Source organism: Struthio camelus, chromosome 19 (assembly GCF_040807025.1).
Source record: "Struthio camelus isolate bStrCam1 chromosome 19, bStrCam1.hap1, whole genome shotgun sequence".
Classification (NCBI taxonomy): Eukaryota; Metazoa; Chordata; class Aves; order Struthioniformes; family Struthionidae; genus Struthio; species Struthio camelus.
This window is the reverse complement of record NC_090960.1, coordinates 11024201-11050195: the sequence shown is the minus strand read 5'-3', so window position 1 is coordinate 11050195 and position 25995 is coordinate 11024201. Positions and strand designations below refer to the sequence as shown.

At 43.6% G+C, this 25995-nt stretch overlaps 2 protein-coding genes across 7 annotated transcripts; one reads left to right on the top strand and one right to left on the bottom strand.

Annotated features, from left to right (window-relative positions):
• The first annotated feature begins 45 nt into the window (after positions 1–45).
• HEXD (hexosaminidase D) lies at positions 46–20448 on the top strand. Of its 5 annotated transcripts, none has more exons than XM_068914025.1 (12): positions 46–289; positions 370–479; positions 589–676; positions 1096–1260; positions 2405–2588; positions 3997–4068; positions 4887–5082; positions 6037–6119; positions 6941–7019; positions 7097–7198; positions 7606–7695; positions 8578–8748. In XM_068914025.1, the coding sequence occupies exons 1-12, from the start codon at positions 209–211 to the stop codon at positions 8744–8746; spliced, it is 1419 nt and encodes a 472-aa protein (XP_068770126.1). In that variant the 5' UTR covers positions 46–208; the 3' UTR covers positions 8747–8748. The 5 variants fall into 5 exon arrangements, with proteins under 5 accessions (XP_068770126.1, XP_068770127.1, XP_068770129.1 ...); XM_068914026.1 differs by having other exon boundaries at positions 56–289; positions 4989–5082; XM_068914028.1 differs by lacking the exon at positions 8578–8748 and adding an exon at positions 19749–20448 and having other exon boundaries at positions 57–289; positions 4989–5082.
• Positions 10566–25995, bottom strand: CYBC1 (cytochrome b-245 chaperone 1). Of its 2 annotated transcripts, none has more exons than XM_009674027.2 (7): positions 25824–25995; positions 23013–23139; positions 21740–21781; positions 20486–20559; positions 19317–19413; positions 16302–16446; positions 10566–14960 (listed from the first exon to the last, which is right to left on the bottom strand). In XM_009674027.2, exons 2-7 carry the CDS (start codon positions 23095–23097, stop codon positions 14831–14833), a joined length of 573 nt encoding a protein of 190 aa, XP_009672322.1. In that variant the 5' UTR covers positions 23098–23139; positions 25824–25995; the 3' UTR covers positions 10566–14830. The 2 variants fall into 2 exon arrangements, with proteins under 2 accessions (XP_009672322.1, XP_009672311.1); XM_009674016.2 differs by having other exon boundaries at positions 25699–25874.

Sequence of the window (25995 nt, the reverse complement as noted above, 5' to 3'; positions counted from 1 at the left end):
GCTCGGCCAGCCCCGCGCAGCCTGCGACGGGAAGCAGGGCAGAGCAATCGGCCGCCGAGCAGCGAGGCCTCAGAGGAGCGAGCGGGCGGGCGGGCAGGAGCAATCCGTTGCAGAGGCGGGACGGGGAGGCCCCCGCCCCCCAACACGGAGCGGCGGCAGAAGCCGCTCTCCAGACCAGAGCAATCCATGCGGGCGGCGCTCGGCGGGCATGGAGGCGAGCGGGCTGAGGCGGCGGCTGGTGCACCTGGACCTCAAGGGCGCGCCGCCCCGCGTCTCCTACGTGGCGGAGGTAAGGGGGGGGGCGGAGCGGGGGCGGCGGGGGCAGCCCGGCCCGCCGCCCTGCCCTGCCCTGCCCTGCCCGGCCCTCAGGTGCTGCCGCTGCTCCGCGCCCTGGGCGCCACCGGGCTGCTGCTCGAGTACGAGGACACGTTTCCCTACGCGGGGGCGCTGGAGCCGCTGCGGGCGCAGCACGCGTACAGGTAGCGCGGCCCGCGCCGCCCTCCGCCGCCAGCGCGGCCGTTAACGGCCGCCAGCGCCGCCGCCGCCGCGCTCCCCCGTCTCTCTCTCTCTCTCTCTCTCTCCCCGCAGCGCCGAGGAAATCCGGGCGATTTTAGGGCTGGCGAAGGCGCAGGGGCTGGACGTGGTGCCGCTGGTGCAGACCTTCGGGCACATGGAGGTGAGCGCAGGAAACGGGCGGGCCGGGCCCTCGGCGCCGCGGCCGGGTGGCCGGAGCTCCGCCGCCGGGACGGCGCTTGGCGCGGGAGCGGGCGGCGAGCCCGCCTCAGCGCTGTGCCCGAGCCGCTTCTTCCTCCGCGGCCGAGCTGGCGGGAAACCCTCGTCCTAAAGCCTGAGGCTCCCCTTGGCCAAGCCGGCAGCGAGGCGATACCCGATTGCCCGTTCTGTTTCGGTGGCCCCGGAGCAGCGCGGGGTGGGGGGAGCAGAGCGCATCCTGACCTGCTCTGGGGAGAGGCCTCACGGACACAGCCCGAGCCCTTCCCAGGTTTTCACTGCGTAGCAGAGCTCTGGGGACGCAAGAGGGTACTGCCGCCCCCTTCGTGGTGGGGTTGCCCCCCCAGCTCTCCTTTCCCTTTGCAGTTCGTGCTGAAGCACAAAGAGTTCTCTCATCTGCGGGAGGTGAAGACGTTTCCCAACGCCCTCAACCCGCACAAGGAGGAGTCCCGGGCACTGGTCAAAGCCATGATTGACCACGTCATGGCGCTGCATGAAGACTTAAAATGGTTTCATATAGGATGCGATGAGGTGAGACTTCTCTTGAGCCAGGAATTTTTTGGTGAGGGATGAGGCTTTGGGGCTCCTGTGTTTCAGCGGTGCTCAGGACACGTTTGGGCAGAACTTTGGAGACAGAAAACATCAACTTCAAAGAAGCCAACGGAGAAAAGTCTTTTCAACACTTAATGATTCCAGCATTATGGGATATCATTTCTATTCATCTGACCGATATACACCCAAAGTATTAAATGCAGTTTCTTAAAGCAAACTCAGCATTTGGTTTTATGTCAAATGAGAATTTAAAGTGAGATATCAATTGGAAACGTTTTTGAAGAATCATGTGAGTTTTCATGTAGGACGTTGACTGAATGTTCTCGACAAATTTTATCTCACTGAAAGTGAGCTCTTTGTGATGGGAAGTATTTTCTGTTCCTTTAGTAGTCTGTCCCCTTGAGAAGGGGAGCCTCGAGTTTTCTCCTTTCTCTGGATTTCCAAAAGCCCATCACTATGACATACAGAGCCCTGAAATTCCTTATGCTCACGTTGGCGGTATTGGCATTAGTTCAGCACTTTGAGTCCTGCTGTGTGATAATTATAGTGGCACTGTTAGATAAAGACCTGCCAGCTTTTATAAAGGAAGATATTACCAAAGTAGAATAAACAGATTTTAGATAAAAACCTACTCTAAAACAACAAAGAGTTTAAACATATACCCATATGAACAGGCCAAAATCCTCTTTCTGCATAAGACCAAGTGCTCTTGGTCATGCTCCTAAGTCACTTCTAGGTTTCTGTACACATTTGCTTTCACAAGACAGGAACCTCATTTTATGTAATCCAGGACCTCTTGGGTTGCTAGAATTCTTGAACCAAGTAAAACCACTGAGAGCTACTCTCTCAGGGACAAACTTTCCAAAGACAAATCCAGCGTGCCTTAATTTTTCTTTAGATATTTTAGTTCCTGTAGGAAAGTTCCCTTTTAGTCAGGGCCAGTCTCCCACAAGCTGACAGATGCTTGCAGTGTCATCAACACCAAGAGATGCTTTGAGATACTGCCACAAAGCATGTCACTTCTGTGCAATAGTTCGTGGATGTTGTATGATTTCACGATACTGTGTCAAACGATCCCCCTTATTCCTGTACAAGAAGTCAGATTATTTGCTTGGTATTTCAGGTCTACTACCTTGGTGAAGGAGAGGAGTCAAAACAGTGGCTGCAGCAACAAGAGAACACGCCAGAGAGGCTGTGCTTGTCCCACATAAAAGCGGTTGCAAGTTGTATGGCCTCATCTTATCCTACTGTCACGCCTATCGTGTGGGATGATATGCTGAGAGGAATAAGTGAGGAAGCATTGGCAGGTGTGTGATCAGTGACAGGGTGAGTCATTTTTTGTAGCATACCAGAAATAAGGTTTACTCAGGCATTTGAAACAGATTTGCTAGCAGCTGAAAGTAATGAAAAAACAAATCTAAGGATAGCTGAGATATGGTCCATTAGACTAGAAAGTGGAGACACATTTCATCCTTGACTTTGTCACAGGCTTCCTTTGTCACCATGGGCAAGTCGCATAATGCATGCGCTTTTGTTTTCCAGCTGGTGACAAATGTAATATAAAGTCATCGTGGGGGAATTTTGCCGTAAATTCTACTTCCTCTACCCAATAAAAAAAAACACTTAGCGTTTGTGGTCTCAGCCTAAGCTTCTATGCTTCTCACCACTTTCTGATGTGGTTGCTCTGTACAGCAGCAGCAGCAGCTGTGTTCCAGTGGTGCAGATTCACGAGGAGAAGCTGTGACCTCGCATCTTTGACAGTGCAGTTGATCACAGTACACATCACGAGGATCTCCAACACTGAATTGTGGGATAGCTCCATGACCTTGATCCTCGTGAGCCTTGTCTGTTGAAAAATATGCAAGTGCTGCTAAAATTTGAGTAGTGCTAATAAAGTCCTGATAAAGACAGGGTTTCAGCATTTTCAGAGCCACCTTGCAGGTCTGCTCTCAACAGATTTAGGCAGTATCTTCATGATACTCCTCCAGTAGTGACATGGCTCCTCCAGTAGCAACTGATCTACCCATACGGCTGTGAGAGTGGGAAATTGTCAAAAAAACGTAGATAGGACCCATGCAGTTCCCACAAGAGAAACACAGCTCGGTGCACTGTGTTGCCACAGCCAATAACAGACTGAACAAATTAAAGTGTGATTCAGTTAAAATACTCAATTTACTGCAGTTTCCCCAAGGGTCAGAGTTTGTCATGTTTAAATATAGTCAAGGGAGTTGGTTACAAGGGAACTTGAAGCTAAACCTCTATCTTCATTTATACTTTCAAGGCATCTTGAAATGCTACGTTCTGCACAGAAAAGCTCTGCCTTAAAGGGTGATTACTATTGCCTTTGAATTTAGATGAAATCTTATGCGTGCAGTTCACAGCTCTAGACCCTTTGGCGTACAGATGAATTCAAAGGACTGAGAATGGGATGGGCTTGGGATGAAGGGGATCTCTGATGCATTGTCCCTGCTGATCCCCATGTTAGCGGTTTCAAGGCGTCAAAGGATTTAGTAGCCCCAGCACGTGAACTGAACCCTAACGTGCAAAGTCCTGGCCAGGCTGAAAGTGCATGCGGACACTTCAACTGTAGAGGAAGAGTTCTAGTGACAAGACATAGGTAGTTTTATTTATGTGTTACCGTACCACTGATGTTTACTTAGTTCTCACCTGTGAGCAATGCAAAATGGACAGTTAAAAGAACTCTGTTCCTTTCAGAGTCTGGGGTCCCCCAGCTTGTGGAGCCAATGATATGGGACTACGCAGCAGACCTGGACGTCGAAGGCAAAGGTTTGTACTTCTCTGCTGAGCTGCTTGGAAAAAGCAAAGCTGCGTTGCCTATAGAACAAAACAGCCATGACAAATTAGTATGATTAAAACATACCATAGCTAGACACCTTGTTTGATTTCACGGTTTTCTTGTCACGTTTTTTCTATGAAGGACTTTCAATGTCTGCTGCTTGTTTCTTTTCAAGAGGGCTGCAGAATCACTGATGGGAAAGTGAGGGGGTTTTCAAAGGACTATTTTTTGCGTTAACTCTTCTCACATTAAAATCAGTACTGATCAGTTCTACAAAGGAAGCTTCAAGGCTTCGTACATCTACAGAATTCAAAAGAAAAACTCCTAAACTTTCTCATGAGAGAATGGATCAGCCATCTAACACGTGCAAATACTCATCTGTTGAAACACGAACCAGTTGTCAGATGTTGCGCGTACTCACTACATACCCGCTTTTCATGGCGTTGCAACGATTTAGCAACTCAGAGGAAACGGAGTATAGTACCAGGTCACACAAAAACAGCAGGGCAATAAAACTGCCCCTTTAAGGCAGCAGATACAGCCCCCTATGAAATACTTTAAGAACCCAGGTCTAATTTTTATAGAGAAGCGAAGGAGAGTCACCTGCCTCTCTTAAAGCTTATGACACATAATACACATATCTTATATCAGTAAAAACAACCCAGCTGCTCCCATGCCAGCAAGCCTCATGGCTCCCTCTCCAGCAGAAAAGTTCCGAGCTCAGAATTCCTTTAATTGGAGCATTACAGTCCAGGCTGAAAATGGAGAAAGACTCGTGCTGTAAGTGCTCTTTTGTGTCTTCTTTCAGTGCTTCTCATAGAGAAGTATCGTAGATGTGGCTTCTCCAAGGTGTGGTTTGCTAGTGCTTTCAAAGGAGCTACAGGAGTGAATCAGTCTCTAACTCTTATAGGACATCACTTAAAAAACCATCTTCAGTGGCTGAAAGTGGCGAGTAATAGCCCTGCTGATGTGCTTCAAGGTATCGCGCTGACTGGCTGGCAAAGGTAAGGAGCATCTTTGTAAGTGTTTCCAAGAATTACATGAAAGCAAACTTCCACTCCCAAACTCCAAAAGAGAGGCGAGGAAGCCGGGGATTCTCCTGGGAACTTTGCAACCCTGCACAACCTTTCCTGGTGGCTACTGCGGGACCTCACTCAGCTGACTGAGTAGAAAGGGTAGATTCCTGAGTTCCATTCAACCCCTACTACAGCGTTAATCAACAGGCACCAACACTAGTGAATTGGATTTGAAGGCTTGACTGCACTTTGTGCCACCCTGGACTGCTTTTAGACACCAGTACAACTGTTTTAACCCACACAAATTATGTTCTTTATGTAATACCCCAACTCTTTAACATTCAGAGGAACAAGTAAAAACAGTGCATGAAATACTAGAACAAAACAGTTTCAGCTCAAGTGCAGAAGATCTTTCAAGTGATTGTATGCTAGCTGTACAGGGCCAGAGAATTTAAATGCAGCTCGGACTACACAAACTTTTGCAGCCCTGTTGAGCCCTGTTTAAATGAATATCCAGCAGTATTTCCGAGTAGCTCCTTCCAGTACGTAAGTATTGCCCAAGAAAATGAAAGGCATAGTTAATGCAATACCTGGCATATATCTGAATGTCTGATGTAGATTCAAATAGAATGAAGTTGCATGGGAGGTAAAAGTCTATCCATGTAAGAAAAGAGTAAAAGATTTTTATGCAGCAGTCGAGTGGTCTAAGAGAAGGCCAGAGAACTGGATTCCAATTTCTGACGCTAATTTGGCTCAAGTCATTTGTTTGGTATTTGTTCTTATTAGTAAAACAGGAACATTGAGCCTTTCAGAAGGAGAAAGGTACCTTCTCTGAGAGAGAAACTGGTATTTCTAAAGCTCTCTGATTTTTAGTGATTGAAATATTAATACTTCCCCTTATGTTTTAACAGCAAGATGTCTAATTAATGTTCTCTTATTTAGGTATGATCACTTCTCTGTTTTGTGTGAGCTTCTCCCTGTGGGGATTCCATCATTGGCTATATGCCTGCAGGCACTAAAGAATGGTACATAATGACAATTTTATTCTCTCTGAGCTAATGCCTAGCCCAAAAGAGTGAAGTGGCCTAGCCCCAAGGTTAGCACAGGTTATTACATTTTGAAGTTGTTTAACTATCTGATCATGGCCTGAATTATGAACAATAAATTGTACATCTGGCATGACTCAGATGATGGCAATTGCAACATTTGCAATATGGGAGGGGGAAAGCATCATAGCCTGTGTATTTAGAAATAGCCATATTTTATATATATGTTGTTATAATGTCTTAACCTGCAGAAGCATAAGCACACTTCCTCCTGCTTATGCTTTTGAAGCTGACTTGACACATTGATCTGTAAGTGAGACGAATTCCATTTAGATCTTGTTTACATGAAAAAGTTGTCATTTTTAACCTGTTTTCTTAAAACTCATACAGCATGCAAGTACACTGTCTGGAAAAAATACTTCCTGTAGTTTCTTGTTTCTTTGCAGGCAGTTGCTAATACTTTTTTTCCCCCCCCCCCGCATTTCTTCTTTTCAAAATAAAAGACACTTTTCTAAACAAGGCACAAATATTAAGTACCCAGAATGAAAAGCTCATAACTAGAAAGTGCTTTAGCTAGCACAAGTAATCTGTGAATAAGATTTAATGTGCTATCCCCATACGTCCTTCCCCCCGCCATCTCACAGGTTCTTTCCTTGGTCTGTTTCCTTTTTTACTTTGTAAAAAAAGTCTTCATCAAGGGAGAAGAATTAGGCCGATACTAAGTACTCCAGAAAAATACTCCTCATGAGCATTTTGGTTAATTGGGCTCCTTTTACATATTTCCACTGTCTTCTGCCCAGGTGGCTATTCTGAAAAGGTGAAAGAAAACGTGGAAAAGCTCCTGGGAATGTCTAATCTGGAAACTGATACTTTCATGAGGTAAAGTTTCAGCTGCTGTATTCAGATGCTTTTTATTACATGGTAAGTTCAGAAACTAATGGATTTCGTTTGGACAGCACAAGTTTGGGGACCTTTCCTGGGAGCAACATCCTCACACTTGTGACGCAAGTTAGTTTCTACCTCAAATCATCAGTGGATGAACTTCTCGAAAGGAACAGGTAATAAGGTTTATATGGATTCTCTTGCTGTTTACCAGAACATGGGGGCTATATATTCAGGAAATGAGGATATGCATTCAAGTAACTCCAACGAGGTGGTTAGTCACTTAACCATCAAGCATCCCTATATTCTGACACCTCAGCAGAACTTAGTATTTAGATGCAAATTCAGCAAAGTATTTAAGCAGAATTCCTAAACAGTATGTGCTGTCTTATTTCAATTGAGTTCCTTAGTGAATTAAGCCTTACTGCTACTGGGGGCAAAAATACAAATTTACTTACTCCTTAGGAGTTATCTGCATCTGTGTAAGAAGTCCAGCTAAAAAGCTCTATCACCTCCCTGTCAGCCTACAAACACTTGTATTACTGCTGTTCCAAAAATATTCATACTGTCATCCATTTTCCAGGTATGTCATGGGCTGGTTCAGCCCCTACCACAGGAAGAGGAAGATTGTTCATCCTATAATAATGCATCACTTTCAGCCAGAAGCAATAAGGTAACGCCACTTATTTTGCATTATAGGGGAAATAAAGTTTGTCATAATTTAAGTATTCAAATGCATATAGCTTTGAGTTCTCGACTCTTTCTACAGTTAATGTTTCAGCAGAATTACTGGAAAAATCATTATGAAGTTACACAGTTTAAAAGAACACATTCAATCTTTGTCTGAACTCCACTGAACAAGTTCATAGAATACAAGTACAAAATTGGTCTCTGGAAAGCTTTCCCTTGTATATGTAGTTACTCCTATACAAATACAACATGTTACAGAAAGTCATTAGCCTCAGCATAGAAGCACACCATGGGCCAGATTCCAGGCAGGGCTTATTTTAAAAAAAAAAAAAAAAAAAAAAAAAAAAAACACACCACAAACACAGATCCCTTTCCCCTGCTCCCAGTCACTGCACGCGCTCTTCAAAATTTGTCCTAGAGATAGTGCTGATTCATGCTAAGTGGCTAATGTTTTTGCTGCTTAGACTCCTGCTGATAAATCTGGATTTAATTTAAAATTCCTAGCTAGACCCACAGTGGGTTTGAGTTAGACTTAAATATATTTGTCTTTTGAACTCATGTTTCTGCGCTTTAAAAGTCATTACATAAGAAAAGTGCCCAGATCAATGGTACCCAGAAACACAGACAGCAATCAAAAGCATCAACCTTCTGCCATCGGCAGAGGGCAGCGTCCTTTGAACTCCTGTAATAGACGCTTCTTTCCTTGCAAAGTAGTTTTAAAGGATTGTCCTCCCTTCCAGAAGCCCAGCAGCTAGTCCTTCCTTGACCTAGAGCTTACCTGCAAATGCAGTTACTGGCCAACGTGCTTGGTGCCTTGTATGCTGTGGCACCTTGTGCTCATTTCTTCCTTCTGATTTTTGCTTAGTCTTCTATCCAAGTGGAATGCTGTGGTGCAAGATCTCCAAGCAGCCATGGAACAAGTTTTCCACAAGTGTACTGTAGATGAGTGGATGGAGGAGAACGTCCACCCCAGCCTGCAAAAGCTGCAGCAAGTGGTGGATGATTTAGATGAAGCAATAAAAGCTCAAATTTAGGAGTTCTAATTGCAGTCTGTCTTACTCCATGGGGAACTTGGCTCGTGGAAATCTGCAGATAATCCGTTTGTCATCTTAAGAGTTGAAAGCAACAACTGTCATTAAACAAAAGTGACCTGAAGGCATAAAAGAATTATTAGTGTAGGAGGCTTCAACTATTTATTTTATTTCCCTCCCCCTGAGGGGCACTCTCCTGAGTCTTAAATCACCTGCTCTGTAAATAACCAGATTTGGTCCCCTATGTAACAGCAAGCAGGAGTGAGGCAGGGCTCAGCTGTATGGCAAGGCAGGAGGGGAGGGGGAGGAAAAAAGAAAAAAAAAAAGATTTTTCCAGATTCTGTATTTGCAGTAATATGCCTTTTCTTATGTAACAACCACCTGGAGAAATTCCACAAGTTCTAGTCAGTAGCCAGCACATCCTCCCCTTGCAACTTCTGTAAAAGTTAAAAAGACTTAGAATACTTTATATGTGCTTTAGGCTTTATCACGTTCTATATTGCGATTCGTATCTCTATCAGCTACGTTCAGAGATGTGTCCTACCATAGCATCACAAGTTGCTCAACAGCACATAACGAAAGATTTGTTCTAGAGCAGACTTTTAGAATTTTTGAAATATATAAAGCCATCAGTTCTAAATGCAGCTTTGATCAGATTCAGATCAGGAGATTAACATCCTTGCTTAGACTTCTTCAAAAAGCCAGAATTGCTGCATAGGTGCTCACTAAATTACAGGAGGTACGTGAAAGAGGACCAGTACCATCCCAGTACAGAACATGATAGAGCTTCAGAAAAGGAGCTTGTCTTAACCAATAGTTAAGATGACTGAGGAAAAACTGCCTTAACACATTCGGCTTCTTGACGTTTTTACTAAAAGTCATCTAAGCTAACCATAGTTTTATTCCCACAGAAAAGCACCATCCACATCACTTAAGGCATGTACTTACTTAGCTATGCAAAATCTGACCACGACTGCAGCTTCTTCCATCTTTGGAGCGATTCTAAAGTTACCAAATTTCCAGGAAAAACGCTAAGTTTCATTCTGCTTTTATGTTGAACATTTAGTAATCTATAGCAATACCATTCAGACAATCACTGCGAGGGAAAAACCAAAAATCAGATAGTCTTAAGTATACTCCTTTAACTTTTTTTTTTTTTTTTTTTTTTAAATCTTGTCTGCTTTGTCTATTGCTTTCTTGAAAGTCTTCTATTTAGGAAGGACACATACGGACATTTTCATGAAACAATCTATTTTAACATTAGTATAGATCTAGCTACTGAAAGTGCAAGAAGTACAGCATAAGACAAGTCTTTAACTGTTGTTATAAGAGAAAGAGCTACAAGAGTTAACTCCATATGTAGATTTTTAATCCAAAAAAAAAAAAAAAGAGACTGCCATGTACATTTAAAGCTGCATACCTTGTGACTAAATAGTTCACATACCTTGAACTAAACAAGATCTTAGTTTATTTTACCATAATAAATCCTTTGCTATTCAAAGGACAGTATCATTTTGAAACTTGCCCTTGTTTTGCATGTGACTTGTCAGTTTGGTTTAAAGTGGAAACAATATTTAAGTATATTTACTAGTGAAGAGTCACTTATTAGCTTCTGTGAAAACAAGACTAATTAGGCTTCTGGGCTGCTGTAAAAGAGTGAAAGCAGGGTTAGTAACAGGTTAGGTATTTGGGTTTCCTTCCTTCTGTCCTCATCCCCAATAACTCTTTCAATAGGTCTGTATCAAGCGGTCGTTTAGACAAACATGAATATTTTTATACATTTTAATAAGGACGAACAATAAAAGACTACACTGACACAGAACAAGTTAAAGTTGATTTTATTCATAGTCATCTTTAAAAAAAATAATGTACAAGGCCTTGCTAAAATTCTACTTGCAGTATTGAAATAGAAAAGCAATTTCTAAACAAACATTTTCTAGAAGTATTTTTGCCTCTGAGCAATCTACTACAGTGTCAGAACTAGCACTCATTTAGTATGTAAGCCAGCTTGGTTTTTGACATCTACATAACTTCATAAATACAGCAGAGAAGTCAGATCTCAGCTATATGGTATAAATACTTTGATTTACCTTGACATGTACACAATTGATACTAGTTACTGAAACATCTCATTTGGGGAAATAACAGAACCTTGGATTATGGCTTAGATTATGTAACTTTCTCACTTTGTACAATAATCAAGTCTAGCATCCAACTGCATACACGAAAGTAATTTCAAGTGTACGTAGAAGTTTCAGCTGAAACATCTGCCAAATGGTACTCATGATACAGTTGGAAAGGACATAATGGAAAAATGTATGGCGAAGCAGGGATAGAGCTAATTAAAGGTCTTTTAATAAAGGTTTTCAAATCATATTTATAAATAAGTCATATATAAACTACAGCTGTCCAGACTCAGGTTACTAGACAGCCTGAGATGTAAAAAGCCAAGCAAATAAGTCCAGTAATACTTTTCTAGAAGCATCTAGTTTCCTAGCCAAAACTACTCTTTCATTCATCACTCCTTTTAGTACAAGCCACTTTACATCAGGCACCCAAAAGGCTACATTTACTGGGCTTTTTAATATGCTAGGCGCAACAGAAGTGGGGGAAAAACATCACTGCTCAAAAACATTTTCAGCAAAACAGTGAAAAGTGACAAGAAAGGAGGAGCTGAAAGAGGATGAATGGAAAGAATTAAGAACAGAACCTGTCTGCTATTCTAAACACAGTTCCTTCATTCTGCATCAGATCACTGATGAGTCTGCCAACATTGCCATAGCCAAACGTTAACTGCAAGCCGCAAGTTAATTTTCCATGCACATGGTTACTGTAAGACAAGAAAATCTGGATAATATCTTCCAACTGCCAAAGACAAAGCCAGTTTTTGAAGACAAGAAGTTCAAAACCTGGACCAGGAGAAGCAACATCATACCAGAATACACATGCATGTGTGACATCCAAGTGTCAGGTTACACGAAGTTCTTTACCTACACTGTAGGTAAGCATCACTATATACTGAGGTCCCAGTTGTACATATGAAGCCGGGAGCGTCCAGCATACGGCCTGCAGGCAGAATCCAGAGCACGTCAGGAATTTACTCAGTCCCCTCCATACTAGCTCATTCTCTAGAACTCAGGTTCTCTTTTGAACTAATTCTAATTTTTTTTTATGGCAACAAAGACTCACCAAAGGCGAAATGGAAACCGCACAAGGGAGGATTACACCAGCTGTTCTAACTGTAAGGCAGACACTTTAAAGCATTCTTCCTGTACACACAGTGCATCCCAGCCTGCGTCACTGACTACCCTTTATCAGTAGGAAATTTTGCTATGCCTTGAGAGGGTGGGAGGCACCATCTAAGGAGCTGATCATCTCTGAGGAGCTGATCCTATCCTTGGACAGCAACCAACTTGCTCCACAGAACGTATTTCAGACTGTTATATCTTACTATAGGTCATTCCCCTTTCTTCTGAATTCTATTTACATTTCCGTTTTAGTCTTTTTATGATCGTGTTTCATGATACCTCAGCAGTATGTTACATTACTAACAGATCAAGAACGTATAGCAAGTTGGATGCACCCAAAAAAAACTCAGCAGAAGCAGAGGGGATGATGCAATGTAGGGTTAGGTCAATACAAACGCCTTTATTAAACTGATTTTTAATGAGAAAACCACAACATGGTTTGTATCTTCCATGTGGTGTTAGCTCTCATGGAAATGCAAAAGCAGCCCAGTATAGCCAAGACTGAATGCAGGCAGGTAGTTTTATCTGTGTTTTATTGATTTATGGTCCAATCTGTGGGTTCAGAATTTCTAAGTACCATGCATGCATAGCCATACTATGTTCTCCCTCCAAATAGCCTTGCTACAAAGAAGGAAGTATCTGCAGGTTGATCCCTTGTACTCACATTATACCATTAAACACCTTTTTTTTTTTTTTTTTTTTTTTTTACAGTACCAGAATACCTTAGAACACTGCAGAGGGGTGAAAAACATTCTCTGAATTCCCAATCTCATTCTCTCTCCAGAAGCAGTTTTCTCCAGGTTATTTCTCCAGTTTTCTCCACAGCATTGCATCCAGTGGAATTTTCCCTTTTTTAAAAAGCAGGTTTAATGATTCTTATTTTACAGCTGTGCTTTGAAAGAGAGATCAAATTTAGTTAATTACACAATCTAATTTTTCACATATTAGCACATGGCAGTTTCCCACTTCCAGCTGATGCAGGGCAGAGACCAAAAGCCACGTAGTTAGCCAGCCACTTCAGAGGACTTCACAAGCACATCTATCAGCAGACATCTGCTTTGATGCCTGCCATGGTTACGAGCCTCTTATCTAAGAAGAGTAGACCTACTTTTGTGCTGCTGTCAAGCTACACAAAATGGTAAACTGTAACATGAAGATAACTGTTCAAACCAACAGCAAGAACATGTTTGTCTCACAGCTGTTACATTCTAGGTCTAAATGGCTGGAAGTGAAATCTTACCACAGCCTGTTCTTTCGTCAGATAAGCACGTGCTTGGTTTCAATCAGGACTGGAACAGACAACATTTTACGGGATCTGTCTTCTACTGAAATCTTTTCACAGATTTCACTTCTTTAGAGGTAGAGTGCTTTGAAGCAGGAATATAGGTGCCTGTAAACTCAGAAGAGACTGCTGCCAGAAGACATATTGCTGAGCAAGTCTGAAGGCAGATCATCTAGTTACCCTCTACCCCATGGAGATCTCCTCCATCAAACTGTGTATAAATATTTTCTATCTCAGGTCTTAACACCATACAATTCATAAACAATACTAGGTGAACTTTAATGCAAGCAGTTTTAGCATGCTGAAGGATCTTTCAGCTCTTTACAACTTTTTCCCTCATAGTAATAACATGTTGGTATAGGCACAATGAAGTTTTAGTTCTAGACAAAAGACTTTGACCAGAGATAGCTTTTACTTCTTTAAAAAAAGAATATTGATCTTGGAAAATTCCTGGTTTTTAACCATTTGTAAAACCATAGGACAGAATGAAGGACACTACACACATCTGGAGTAATAATCTGGGCACAAGTCTGACAGCAGAACTCTCCCAGCTATCTTAACAAAAATTAAGTTTTTATTTAGCACTTCAGTATCACCTAAAGCAGGGAATACTAAACAAGTCTAGGCTGCCATGTTGTCTGACATGAGTATTTTCCCTATCTAAAATAGCAGATTTGCTTTTTCCCCCCACCCCTCTTTCCAAATAGACAGTTAAAACGGTAAATGTTGAGGTCCAGAATTAGGCTATTCCATTGAGGGGTAGCCTATGCCCAGAAGTTGAGCAGGACAGGATTAAACTAGAACATGTCAAAGCTGTTGAATGATCCACATGTTGATTTTTCATTTATTATTTATGGCTCCTTGGCAAGTCCAGGAGAAGTAAGACCACATAACAAGTAGACCAACCCGATATTTAAAGTTCCAGACAGTCACTTCCAAACTTTGATTTCCACTGGTCTCTAGCGGCAAGTCAGTAGTAAAGAACAAAAGTGCCATTATCCTGCATCACCTTATTGCATATATTAAACTGCTTAAAACCAATAATATATTCAGTCATTTATATTATTTCAAAGACAGAAAAAGTCAAGAGCATTGTGTTATGAGTTACAAATTCAGCTCTTCTGCATTTCATATACTGTACCTGCAGTAGATGTTTGCAATAACTGGAAGTTTACATGCGTATCTCCACCTCATTGATGGGAAAGCAATAAATGACTTCAAACCAATTCATTACTAAACAGTTATTCCTAGATGAGCTTGATGAGCTGACAAAGTTCAAAGGTCAGCACTGTCCACATCCAGATACTAAGTCAAAGGAACAACAGAATTTGCTTTGGACTCTACAAAGGCCATATTTGGAATGGAGGGGGCGTGCAGAAATTTGAAGCAGTTTAACACTAAGAGGTGTTAGCGGAATCGAGACAGATTCCTCCCACTGTAAATGCACACGTAGAGAAACGCCCAGTTAAAGATGACAAGGGATTTTTCTCCTGAAGAACAACCAGTATGTTTTCCATATGTTCGAAGGCCTCTGCTTTCTTCAGCTCATGATGACTATTAATATTTATCCTCTGGTTCATCAGCGTCACTAGCCTCTGTTTCGCTGCTCTGAGAGAGATCATGTTGGCTCTCTACTCTGTCCAGTTCCAGAAAACTAGTGATGAGTTTGGCAACTGCTTCCACATCACTGTGGAAAGGAACAAACAATGCAAGAGTTAGTGGAGTTGTGGTGCTGACAAGACAAGAACAGGCACCCTATATTCCTTGAAAATACATGTGTTTGAAGGGCCAGTCAACACATGGCATCATTTATTGACAGCACCCTACTTGTAAAGGAGCATCAAGCCAAACAATTACTTCCATATCAGAACAAGTCGGGATCCTTTTCTAACAGTCCCTGTTGCAAAGTTCCTTGTGTGACCTACTGCTTTTATCCTCAGTACTAAAAAAAAAAACAAACTCAGTTAACTGATAATTACAGTAAGTGCTTGCAAAACATAACGGAATCAACCCTCTGCCACTGCACAGCTGAACCAGTGAAGCCAACTACAACAGATATGGTTCTGACAGCTCCAACTTGGAAAGGCAGCCAGAGCAGCAATTGCTGGGAACATCAGTGCAGAGAAATAAGCTCTGATCAGCTCTGCTGGCCAAAGATTTGACTGACAACAATCCCTCCCCCCTGCAGCTTGTCACACTACCTTCTCTTCTGGAGGATATCCTCCCTTTTAGAGCTGCTCACATAACACACCTCAGTCTAGTCCGGGGAAGTCATCCTCAGTCATTTGGATAGTCTATTAAAGTTCTTCAGTTTGAGTATCTTTGGCTAACAGCTAAGTTCAGCTGGAACAACTTAGTTCACAGCCTGATTGGTGTGCTAACTCTCAAGAGAGAGGTGGTGAGTGCTGGCTAAAGGGAGTCATGGCTTTCACCAGTGCATCTAGATCTGAAAAGAGACTTTACCACTGTCTAGATTTACTTAAAAGCAGGGGGTACTGTTACTACTGGGTTTTCAACATACTTCTGCTCTGCTGAGCACTTCTCTCGTTTAACATCTACCTTTGCTCAGATGCTCTGAAATCTTCCATTCTGTTCAAGTAGCTGATGTAGTGTCCAGTGTTGGCACACCTAAAATTCTCAGCATATCGTGATTTCATATTTTCACTTTAACTCAGATTGCTTGTCTTTAGTACAAGCATAGGCTAGCTGTATCTCTAACATGCAACTCAATCAGTAATATGAATAGCAAAAATAAAAACCATTGTGACTGAACTAGACATAGTAAACGCTGGATTAACGGAGTCTTACATCTCTATGATCAGTCTCCTGACGAAGATGGTGTTATTCACAAGTGTATGATTCAAATGACAAGAAGTTTAAAAAATAAACGGAATAACACAAGGAGTTATATCAGTAAGTACAGAAATGGAGCTAAGATGATTCTCCCAATAGGTGGCAATGACTGCCTCATGTGACTGATATTTCCTACCTGACATATTACGATTAAAAAACAAAGACCACACTGCACCTTCTGCAGCCCAACACTGCACTCTGAGTCAGTGGGTGTGAAAATCCAGTGACAAATCGTAGCACAACCAGGTAACCCTTCCCAAAATATCGCACGGTCTCCTCTTCCACGTTCACATCTCTGATCTCATGCAGTAGAGCCACTACTGTAAACAGACATGAAGAAAGACGGTATTAGCATTACAGTAAATTCTTAGCACTACTGCTGCTGGTGGCTTATGCGACTCAAAGTCCACGTTCTCCTTCCCGAGTAGCTTCAGTACTATTGCTCTGATCCCATACAACAAGGGCAATCTTGCAATGGCAAACAATTGCTGATCAATTCTGTCAAAACAACCAAGGAGAGAACATAGCATGTACCAGCTGGTATAGTCTGCCCTAATGAACAAGTTAAACTACCTCTCAGAAACTGGGGAGCAATAGTTTATTACTTGCATTTCCCACCTATTTTAATTAGTTTAAACTAGGTATCTGTACAAGTAGGTAAACAGCTGTTAAGTTTGAACAAATATTGAAAAATTTCACTGTTCAGATCAGAGCACCTGTTGAGCTCAGCATCCCCACGTTAACTATCCTTGAAACGGAGCAAATACCAAGTAACATCTCTCCAGAAGCCATATGCTCAGCTCCAACATATAAACATACTCTGAAGAAGAGTTCAGAAATATTAAACATCCTTCTCTCCGCATCTCTTATCTTCCAGCTCCAAAAGAAGTGTTTAAAATCCAATTAGACTTTTAAGGACAATCCAAATGTTGTCAGTTTTCCAAGCATCTCTAAAGTCAGTTTGACTTAGAATATCAAGTAGAGCAAAGATCTCTGACATTGAGGAGGATCCTACTGCAGTTTGCAATGGAGCCTCTGTCTCTCAGCGACCACAAGCACGTCACATTATATACTTCATTCAGCATCTGTCTCTCCATCAGGAAGGTCAACAGAAACAAGACAGCACATTAAGAGGGGCCTACTGACTTTGCTGTTTTAAATGAACATTAGCATTTAATGTTTTATTTCCAGAATAGTCAAAGTGTTTTTTTTTTTTTTTTTTAAAGTTTTACATTAAGTAAGCATATTACCAATGTATTTTTCTGGAACACGATATAATTTTATATCTGTCCAGTACTTAATATAAAGCTAAAGCTAAGACTACCTTCAAGACGAACGAACCAATACGATAGATTAATAGGGGGCAATACAGAAGGCAAAAAGGTAAGCTACAACACCACAGAGGCACTTAGCCACTTAAGGCTGTAGATGTCCAAGGTTTATAACAATCCAGCGGTCTGTCTGCAGTTGAGACAGGCTAATGGCAAGCAGTCCTCTCCAATGCAGACTCCAAAATCTGGAACGCACCCTCTTCTCCAGTATGAGGAAACCTTGACCCAGTTTCCCTGCTTTTGATTTCTGATGCAAAAGGTTATGGAAAAACAGCCCTACATAGTAAGACAGAGGATCTACCACTGTACTTTCTAGGGCTCTGTTCAACATCAAAATCAGACCAAACCTCTCCACAACAGCAACAAAAAGGTAGGCCACGCAAAGACAGTTCAGGTCTTTATTTCCCTCCTTCACCTAATCTAGAACTCAAGACAAACAGCTGTGCTGTGTAGAGGGATAAGACCCATTCAAGAGCTGGCTTTCGGTTCAGCTTCCCTCATTCAGAGGGACCTTGACAGCCTGGAGAAGGGGGCAGACAGGAATCTCATGAAGTTCAAAGGGAAGTACAACGTTGTACACCTGGGGAGGAATGACCCCACGTACCAGTACAGGCCTGGGGCTCACCAGTTGAAAAGCAGCTCTGAAGAAAAGGACCTGAGGGTCCTGGTGGACAAGCTGAATATGAGCCAACAATGCGCCACTGCAGCAGAGAACAGCAGCATCTTGGGCTGCATTAGGAAGAGCGCTGCCAGCAGCCCATGGGAGGTCTTATTCCCCTCTATTCAGCATTGGTGAGACCACATCTGGAGTTCTGTGCCCAGTTCTTGGCTCCCCGGGATGAGAGGGACATAGACATAATGGAGCGAGTCCAGCAAAGGCCCCTAAGATGAAGGGTTTGGAGCATCTGACACACTATGGGAGGCTGAGAGAGCTGGGATTGTTATGAATGTGCATAAATACCTGATAGAAGGATGTAAAAAAGCTCAAGTCAGGCTCTTCTCAGTGGCACCCAGTGACAGGCAAGAGGCAGGGGGCACAAATTGAAATACAGGAAATTCCGCTTAAATATGAAAAAAGCTTTTTCACAGTGAGGGTGATCAAACACTGGAACAGGTTGCTCAGAGAGATCGTGGAGTCTGTCCTTGGAGCTATTCAAAACCCAACCAGACAAGGCTCTGAGTAACCTGCTCTAGTTGGCCCCGCTGTGAAGAATTCCCTGCTCTGGATTAGGCTACTTCTCTCTTTGAAACGGGCTGTGGACCACAGGTCAGGAAACCCAGTGCACTATGTTCAGCCATATACACACGTACAAGATACGTACAGAAGCATAAAACAGAATGGCCACTAGCTTTGTAGTTTCGGTTCCCTCCTTCCCAGATCTCAAATTGCTTTCCCAACCTCTCTCATCAGTACTGCAAGATAAATATCATATGCAAGCAGACACCGTACCTAAGAATTCACCTGCTACCAAACCTAGATTAAAAGTCCTGTATCCAAGGCCTCAGTTTTTCACCAGTCCCACTTGCAAAGCAGGCTAGTCAGGGAAATGTTACCATGCATATTAGCATCCCTAAGGAACGGCAAGGACTACTACGGAAGACAAACAGATTGTAAGTCTGGTTATCTTGGATTAAAAAAATAAAGGAAAACTTAACATGATGCATTCAGCACCTTAAACTGAAAAGGCATTTGCGTCCTGAGAGGCAGATGATGCCATCTGCTGCCTGGGAGTGAAACATGAAAATGGATGCAACTGATTTGAGTGCAGCGCTCCAGAGCGGCTTATCAAATGGGCACGTATGCATTTCTTCTGTTTGCCTAGCACACATGGTTGCTAGTACAGATGCTGCTTTCTCACCTTGTTCATTGCCTCCTCTTGAGAAGGTCAGTATTTTTTTGTAAAGATTGAATGTTTTTAGGCAGACTGTTCCCTTGTTCTTGTCAAATATAGCTTCCTGTAAAATTGAAAGAAATAAAAGCAAGACTTCCTTAAAAAACACCATCAACTGCTGTGCTTCAAAAGAAAAAAGAAAACATCAATAATACGTGAAAATAACCTTGATAACAAAAGTTAATCAGCTATTTCAATTAGAGACATTCCTCTCTTAATATTGGACCTTGAAAGTAAAGTCTTGCTGCTGTTGGCTTTAACAGAGGTTTTACCATATCTTCCATGTTATTTCAGAGTTAAAGCTTCTTTCATTCTTTATGTAATAAAAACTATGCCTGAAATCAGATCTGAACACTAGCTTTCCTGTAACTTTCACTTTTGTATGTTTTTGGCCTACAGCATAAGCATACAGTGAATGCAAGTTCTACTGACACCTTTGGTAACGCAGTGACGGTCACCAGCCCCTCCGAAATTCCGGTATCGTACTGCATGGGCCAGGCTTACACAAGATCTAAAATATCCCTGAAGGAGAGTCAGTGAAAACAGGAAGCCTCAGGTGTGGATTGCTTACTTTAATAACAACTCAGGTCAATAAAGTGACAAGCCTATAGAGTGGGTTACTGTTCTCAGTCTAACTCCCAACAGATAAACGTCCACCAGATTAGAAACCGGTTTCACAAACATCATTCTTCTCCCAGTAGAAAAGGGCTGAGTAGCCTGAAAGGTGGAGCTGCCCTGTCTAATGGTTCTTCTGCCATCAGCAGGAGCAGCAAGTACAAGCAGCACGTTGTAGCAGCTGAACATGCTATCCTTTCTCCTTTTACATGGCGGGGATGAGGGGGGAAAGGCGGCCACAAAACAGTTTGGGGTAAGTCTCCCCTTAAAGAGACACCACTACAAAAACACACACACAAAACACTTATGTTCAGTTTTACTTTTTCATGCTTAGTGCAAGAATTGAACTGCCCTTATTAATTGGAGTCCTAATATACCAATTTCAAAGAGTCTCTCAAAACCAACAGCAGAACTTGTCTGTTTGGACTGCACAATATTAGAGTGCATCAGGCAGCAGAAATCGACGTCTGACAGCTGTTTCTGAACTAGCACAACGTCATTTCCTGAGTTCAGCGTCTTACCTCCCACTGCTCCAGATTCTGCGCTGCCACGAAGAGACACCCAGCCATATAGAAGAGTTTCCATGCCAAGCTGTCTGAACAATGCAAATGTAAAAGTTGAGTTTGTTTGGGGTTTTTTTCCCCCCACCTTCTTTGGTGTTCAAGCAGTTATTTTCCAGAAGCTACACACTCTCTTTGAAGGCAACAAAAGGAAAAAACGGCTTCTCTGATGCAACGTTTGTCTTTAATTGTAATGCAAGCTATTTTACTGTGCTTTTCCAGCTTTTAAAAAAAAGGAAAAAATTCTTTATTTTTCAGACTGCAGTCACACACAGTTATAAGTATTACTAGCAAGGTTGAAACACCATTACACGTCCTTTTTTCTTCCCTAAAAGCAAAGACATCTTAAAAGGCATCCACAAAACAGTCTCTCAACCTGCCATCAACCACCAGATGTTTGTGCTGCAGAGGACAAGGGTGAGGGACAACGGAAAGCAATTCCCTGGAACAAACGTATTTCTTTATAAAAGGAAACATTCGGCCCTCTTGACAAACAAACATTCCTATTTTACATCCTGGACATGTTTACATAAGGCAGCCTATCTTAACCAATGGCACAAAAGGCTGGAAAAAGCAATTTACTTGCTCAAGCTTCTAGTAAAGGCAAAGCAAAATTGCACCCAGCGTTGTTTGAGACAACTTTGTTGCAATGTTCCAAAAAAAAAAAAAAAACACCCAACATGTTGGTTGATACAGCTGGTGTCTCAAGTAGCTTTCACTGGACTTTGCTCTTAAAATAAGAATATATTGATTATATTGGTAGCACAACCTTACACAGTATTAAGCTTTAATATCTGAGGCACAATAAGATGCAGCAAGAGAACTGCAAGACAGCCTGCAGAACAAATGCCATTGAATGAGAAGGAAGGATACCTCTCCTTCGGTGCAAGCTGCTCAACTTTTAGGAGGGAGGAGCAGTAGCAGCTGTCTGTTCTTTAAAGGTGTTTCTTTTGAGTAATCTTTGCCAGTGATTTAACATTTTCCAGAGAAAGGGAGCAACTCCATCACAGGAAAAGTAATCACTTCATTATGGTGGCAGACAATCATTATATGTCCTCCCAGGAGAGCTGTAAGGATCAGCTAATCACATTTATAAAACGCATTGAAAGTGCAACATGCCACAGAGTACTGAGCATCAGTATTAAAAATACTCTTGCAAATTGAAAGGGAAGCTGAGCAAGGACCAGAGTTGTTCAGAAAATGATAGGCCATTACCTGCACTATAATAAGCAGCAGCCAAACCTATGGAGGCTATTCCTAGAATAAAAGGAGAGAAAAATTAGGACGCACCGGCAACTCAACCATCCGAAATTCCCTACTGAAACGTACATGAACATTCACAAGTTAAGTTCATTGCTTTTCAAAAAGGAAAGGAAGAAATTTGATTGCAACACTGATCGTACTGACTTCAGAGAAAGAGCGCTGCCTGCCTCCCACCTAATAATCAATCTCCCACTCTGCCGATAAAGAAACGGAAGAGTACAAAGGCTGAAGTCAGAAACAGAAGGTAGTAACAGAATGAAGAACCAAGTTTTAGAGCGACTCCCAGTCCCTCAGCGTAACCAATTGCACGACACTTCCTCTCAAGCCTAATACAACTTTGAGCGTGGTAACAAAGACTACCAAAATTATTCTTCCCAGGAAGTGCTCTGTGGAACCAAAAGGAAATTGCTGCAATGAAGCTGCGTCAGAAGCTGCCAACAGCTTTCTCTCATTCAGGAGGAAGTTGTGGAAGAGCGCCTCATGCCCCAGAACGACTCTGCTGCTGTAAAAAACCTGTCTCTCATCAACGAGCGTTTGATAAGCCTATGTCACTGAAAGCAGTGACAACATTGCAATGCCACTGCAGTGTCATCTACTCACAGCTGGAAAGCAGGATATGCAATATTTTTCCTACCAGCTCTCTCCGAGTGGTTGTAATAAATACCACTCCAATTCTTTTTTCTGCATGTGAAGTAAGTTTAAAAACCACATACCCTTTCAGAATATCCTGTCTGACTTCCTATTTCACATACATACAGTGCCCTTAAGAGTTCCTTGTCAGCCATGCAACAGATCTATCTCCAGCATTGCTTCAGTGCAGCAGCTTCCAAGATTCTTCAATTTCTGAAAACCTAGAGGTTTTCTGATGCAAGAATGGATCCCTTTCATGTATTCATATTGCCATATGGCATATACTTAACTTTCTTTTCTTGGTCATCTTTCAAGGGTCCCACAAAAATCACTCTATGAGCTTCCAAGATTCTACAGGTCAGATTGAAAAATTATCAGTCCTACAGCTGAAACTACCACACCGAGGAGGAGCCTGCAGACTCGTTCAGGGGCTATGTTAAGGAAGAAGCCCAAGTCATGATGATTCCCTGTCCTCACAGAAAACCACCTGAAAGATATACGCATCTCTTGTTAGAGGTTCTTTCAGGAACTTTTTCTGGGACCACTTCCCTTAAAGCAGGCACTGAAATAAACTGAGGAATAATCACGGTCTTACCAACAAAGAGAGACCAAGATCTGATGCCAGGAGACCTCTTCAGATGGAGAAGGAAACTTGTGCGGTTTTCAACCAACATGTACATCTTTGGAAGAAGCTCCCAACAGCCCAGTCAGACTCATGAAACCTTACAGGACAAAAAAAAAAAAAAAAAGTTGTTGCTGACTACAGCTCTCTCTCTTCCTAGCAGTTGTCATGACTTCTTATCAAGTTTTAATCTAGATTATAAAAACTGTCCAGAGTAGGCATGTGGTCTTTTTCCTCACAGAAAGAAAAATGCATACTTAAATACAAGCAAACAAGACAGTCCAGTCATGTGGAGATCTGCAAAACACGACAACAGGAATCTACACACGCCAAGAGACTTCCCATTGGGGGGGGATAAGAGGCAATTCCTTCCCACCATAAGCAGCACCCTCTGGAAAGGTTTCAGAAGCAAATGTGGAAAACAAGAGCCTGGAATGATGTTAGGGCTGCATGAATTAGCAACTCTTCAAAAACAGAAAGTAGCAAGAGTAATGGAAGTTTTTTGACACCGCCATTTATTCTGCTAACAGCAATGGTAGCCGTAACAGAGCAGCCTGGCAGCCGAAGCAGGACAACGAAGCCTTCTTCAATACAGATACGGAGTTTCTCAGAGCTGCGGCCGCAGCTCAGCACAGTGAGGTACCAGTGTCAGATGGCGCCAGATACGGCATTCCCATGTTTCAAGCCAGCTCCAGAATAAAACCAAGATTTTCCAGCAATAAGTATACTTGACTCGCCCCAACAAGACCATGTCCTTCAACCAAGAGAGAAAGTAACTGATTAAAAAAAAATCTGATTAGAGATTAAAAAAGGGTACTAACTGAAAACAGTAAGAGCAGGACAAACTTATGCAGCATTTCTAGCACGTATTTACAGCATAAAACTATTTGAATTTTGGCACGATTGTGGACTCCAGTGGAAAAAAAAAAAAACCCCTTCATCCTGATATCAGCACAAGCATAAAAAGTGATTTGTACTAAAGGCATAGCAATAGGCATGAGGACCCAGCTGATCTTTCCAAAATTAATTATCACCAGAGAAAAAGCAGGCTGCTTACTGCTTTTTTCTCTTTCAGTAAACTGATAGAGATGCTTGACATTATTATTGAAGACCCTGATCAGTAGAAGCGAGATGGGAAAGGAAAGCACATGTTAATATGGCATCACAATGTTAGCAGGGTATACGCTGGCCTTAAAAACAAAACAGGAGAAATCCATGATTGTGGATAACCCCTTCCCTTAGCCAAAAAAAAAAAAAACCACAAAAGAAAACAAAAACCCTACCAAGCCACAGACGTAATTTAATCATTAAGTAGCTGGCTCCTTTGCTGCAGGATCAGCGAGCAGGAGCTGGGCACTAAGCAGGTATTGCCTGCCCGCGTCGCGGGTTTCCAGATGAATGCCAGCGTTCAACAGTTCTTTAAACAGACAGGAAAAACGCTTAGAACCGAGCAGGCCCAAGCACGTCCCAGTCTGACGGAACAAAAGCACGCGACCTTCAGTCCTTTACTCGTCTCGCTGTTCTTAGATACTACATGACGCTCCCGCAACTCTGCACGGCCTGGCTAGCTTGGATACAAAGCTCCAGGGGAAGTTTGGTTTTTTTCTTTAACAGAACAGATTTAGCCCAAACCTGCCATTTAAATCAAACACACACACGACTTTGATTTCAGTAGCTCTTAGCAGTGCATCCGAGAGAACGTAAAACGGAAAGAGACGCGCTCCGTCCCCTCCGGGGGCGAAGGCTTGATTCCCGAGTGAGTAGCGGGAGGCGCGCTCCGCGCAGGCAGAGCCTCCTGCCGCCCAGGAAGCGTCAAGGAGGGGGCAGACGCGTGAAGGTCACTGCAGAAACCTGGCCTTTCTTCAGAAGGGACACGCTCGACTTGTGTGCGTGTTTGCCCCCGAGCGTGACCGCGAGCCTCTCCCCTCCCTGCTGTTCATTCGGGGAGCGCCATCAGGCAGAGGCCCCGTTAGCCCCGTCGCCCACGCGCCAGGGCGTGGGTGCGCGCGTGCCACGGACAGGCGCTTGCTGGCGAGGGAAGTGCCGCAGGGAATAAAAAAGCACAGCAGCAGCTTCTTGAAGTTACACATAATAAGCCGTAAGGCTGCCTTTAGAACCACGTGAGCGGGAAGGTTTCACTAGGGCACGCTTGAGATCACAGGGGAAGGTGCGTTTTCGCTTTACCAACAGCATTAGCAGCCCGATTTGTTGGCTTCGACATAAAAGGGACCTAGAGCCGAAAGTCAACGTTCATCCGCTCCCTCCAAGCTACTGGACGAGGGCGAGCTACCAAAAGCTATCTAAAAAAGCACGCTGAAAGCTTCCTGACACAGAGGACGGAGGCAGGAGCAGCCGTGGGGCCGCAGCTCCGCCGCCGCCCGGCCCCGCGCCCGGGCCGCCGCGGGCAGGGGAACCCACGCAAGCCACGGAGAACCCAGCACGCAGACTGCGCTGCCGCTTCCTGTCAGCGCGGCGCGGCGAGCACACGGGCTCCGCGGGGATCCCCCGCGGCAAGCTCCCCGCCGACCCAGCCCCAGCCCCAGCCGGACGCGCCAACGGCCACCGCCGCCCTGGCAGCGCCGCCCCGTTAAGGACACGGCCGCCGGGACTGGCGGCGCCCCCAGCCCAGCCCAGCCCCCCTGCCCCGCGGCGGCACTACCTGCCCGGCCCCGCGGCGGCACACGCGCGGGGAAGCGCTTTGAATGGGACGCCCGGGCACCGCCACTTCCGGGGCCCCGCCGCCCCGAACCATAGAGCAGCGCCAAACCGGCCGCTAGGACACACCATCGAGACGCGCTGCTTAAGAAGAATGCCGGACGCCAGCGGCCATTTTCAGTGAGGGCAAACACGTGCGCAACTAGACCTTCCCTCCTCGCGCACGGCAACGGCTCTGGCTTAGTGTGTAAGCGGGGAGGGAAGAGCCTCACCCAAGCTGGCCGCCATACTGCCCGCAGTC

Excerpts from the sequence above, each read along its gene's own strand:
- HEXD (XM_068914025.1), top strand. The coding sequence starts at position 209 with ATGGAGGCGAGCGGGCTGAGGCGGCGGCTGGTGCACCTGGACCTCAAG. Across the intron at positions 1,261-2,404 it reads TTCATATAGGATGCGATGAG|GTCTACTACCTTGGTGAAGG; the intron begins GTGAGACTTCTC and ends TTGGTATTTCAG. Across the intron at positions 6,120-6,940 it reads CCTGCAGGCACTAAAGAATG|GTGGCTATTCTGAAAAGGTG; the intron begins GTACATAATGAC and ends TCTTCTGCCCAG.
- CYBC1 (XM_009674027.2), bottom strand. The coding sequence starts at position 23,097 with ATGTACATGTTGGTTGAAAACCGCACAAGTTTCCTTCTCCATCTGAAG. Across the intron at positions 21,782-23,012 it reads ATCTTGGTCTCTCTTTGTTG|GAATAGCCTCCATAGGTTTG; the intron begins GTAAGACCGTGA and ends CTTTTATTCTAG. Across the intron at positions 19,414-20,485 it reads AGAATCTGGAGCAGTGGGAG|GAAGCTATATTTGACAAGAA; the intron begins GTAAGACGCTGA and ends TCAATTTTACAG.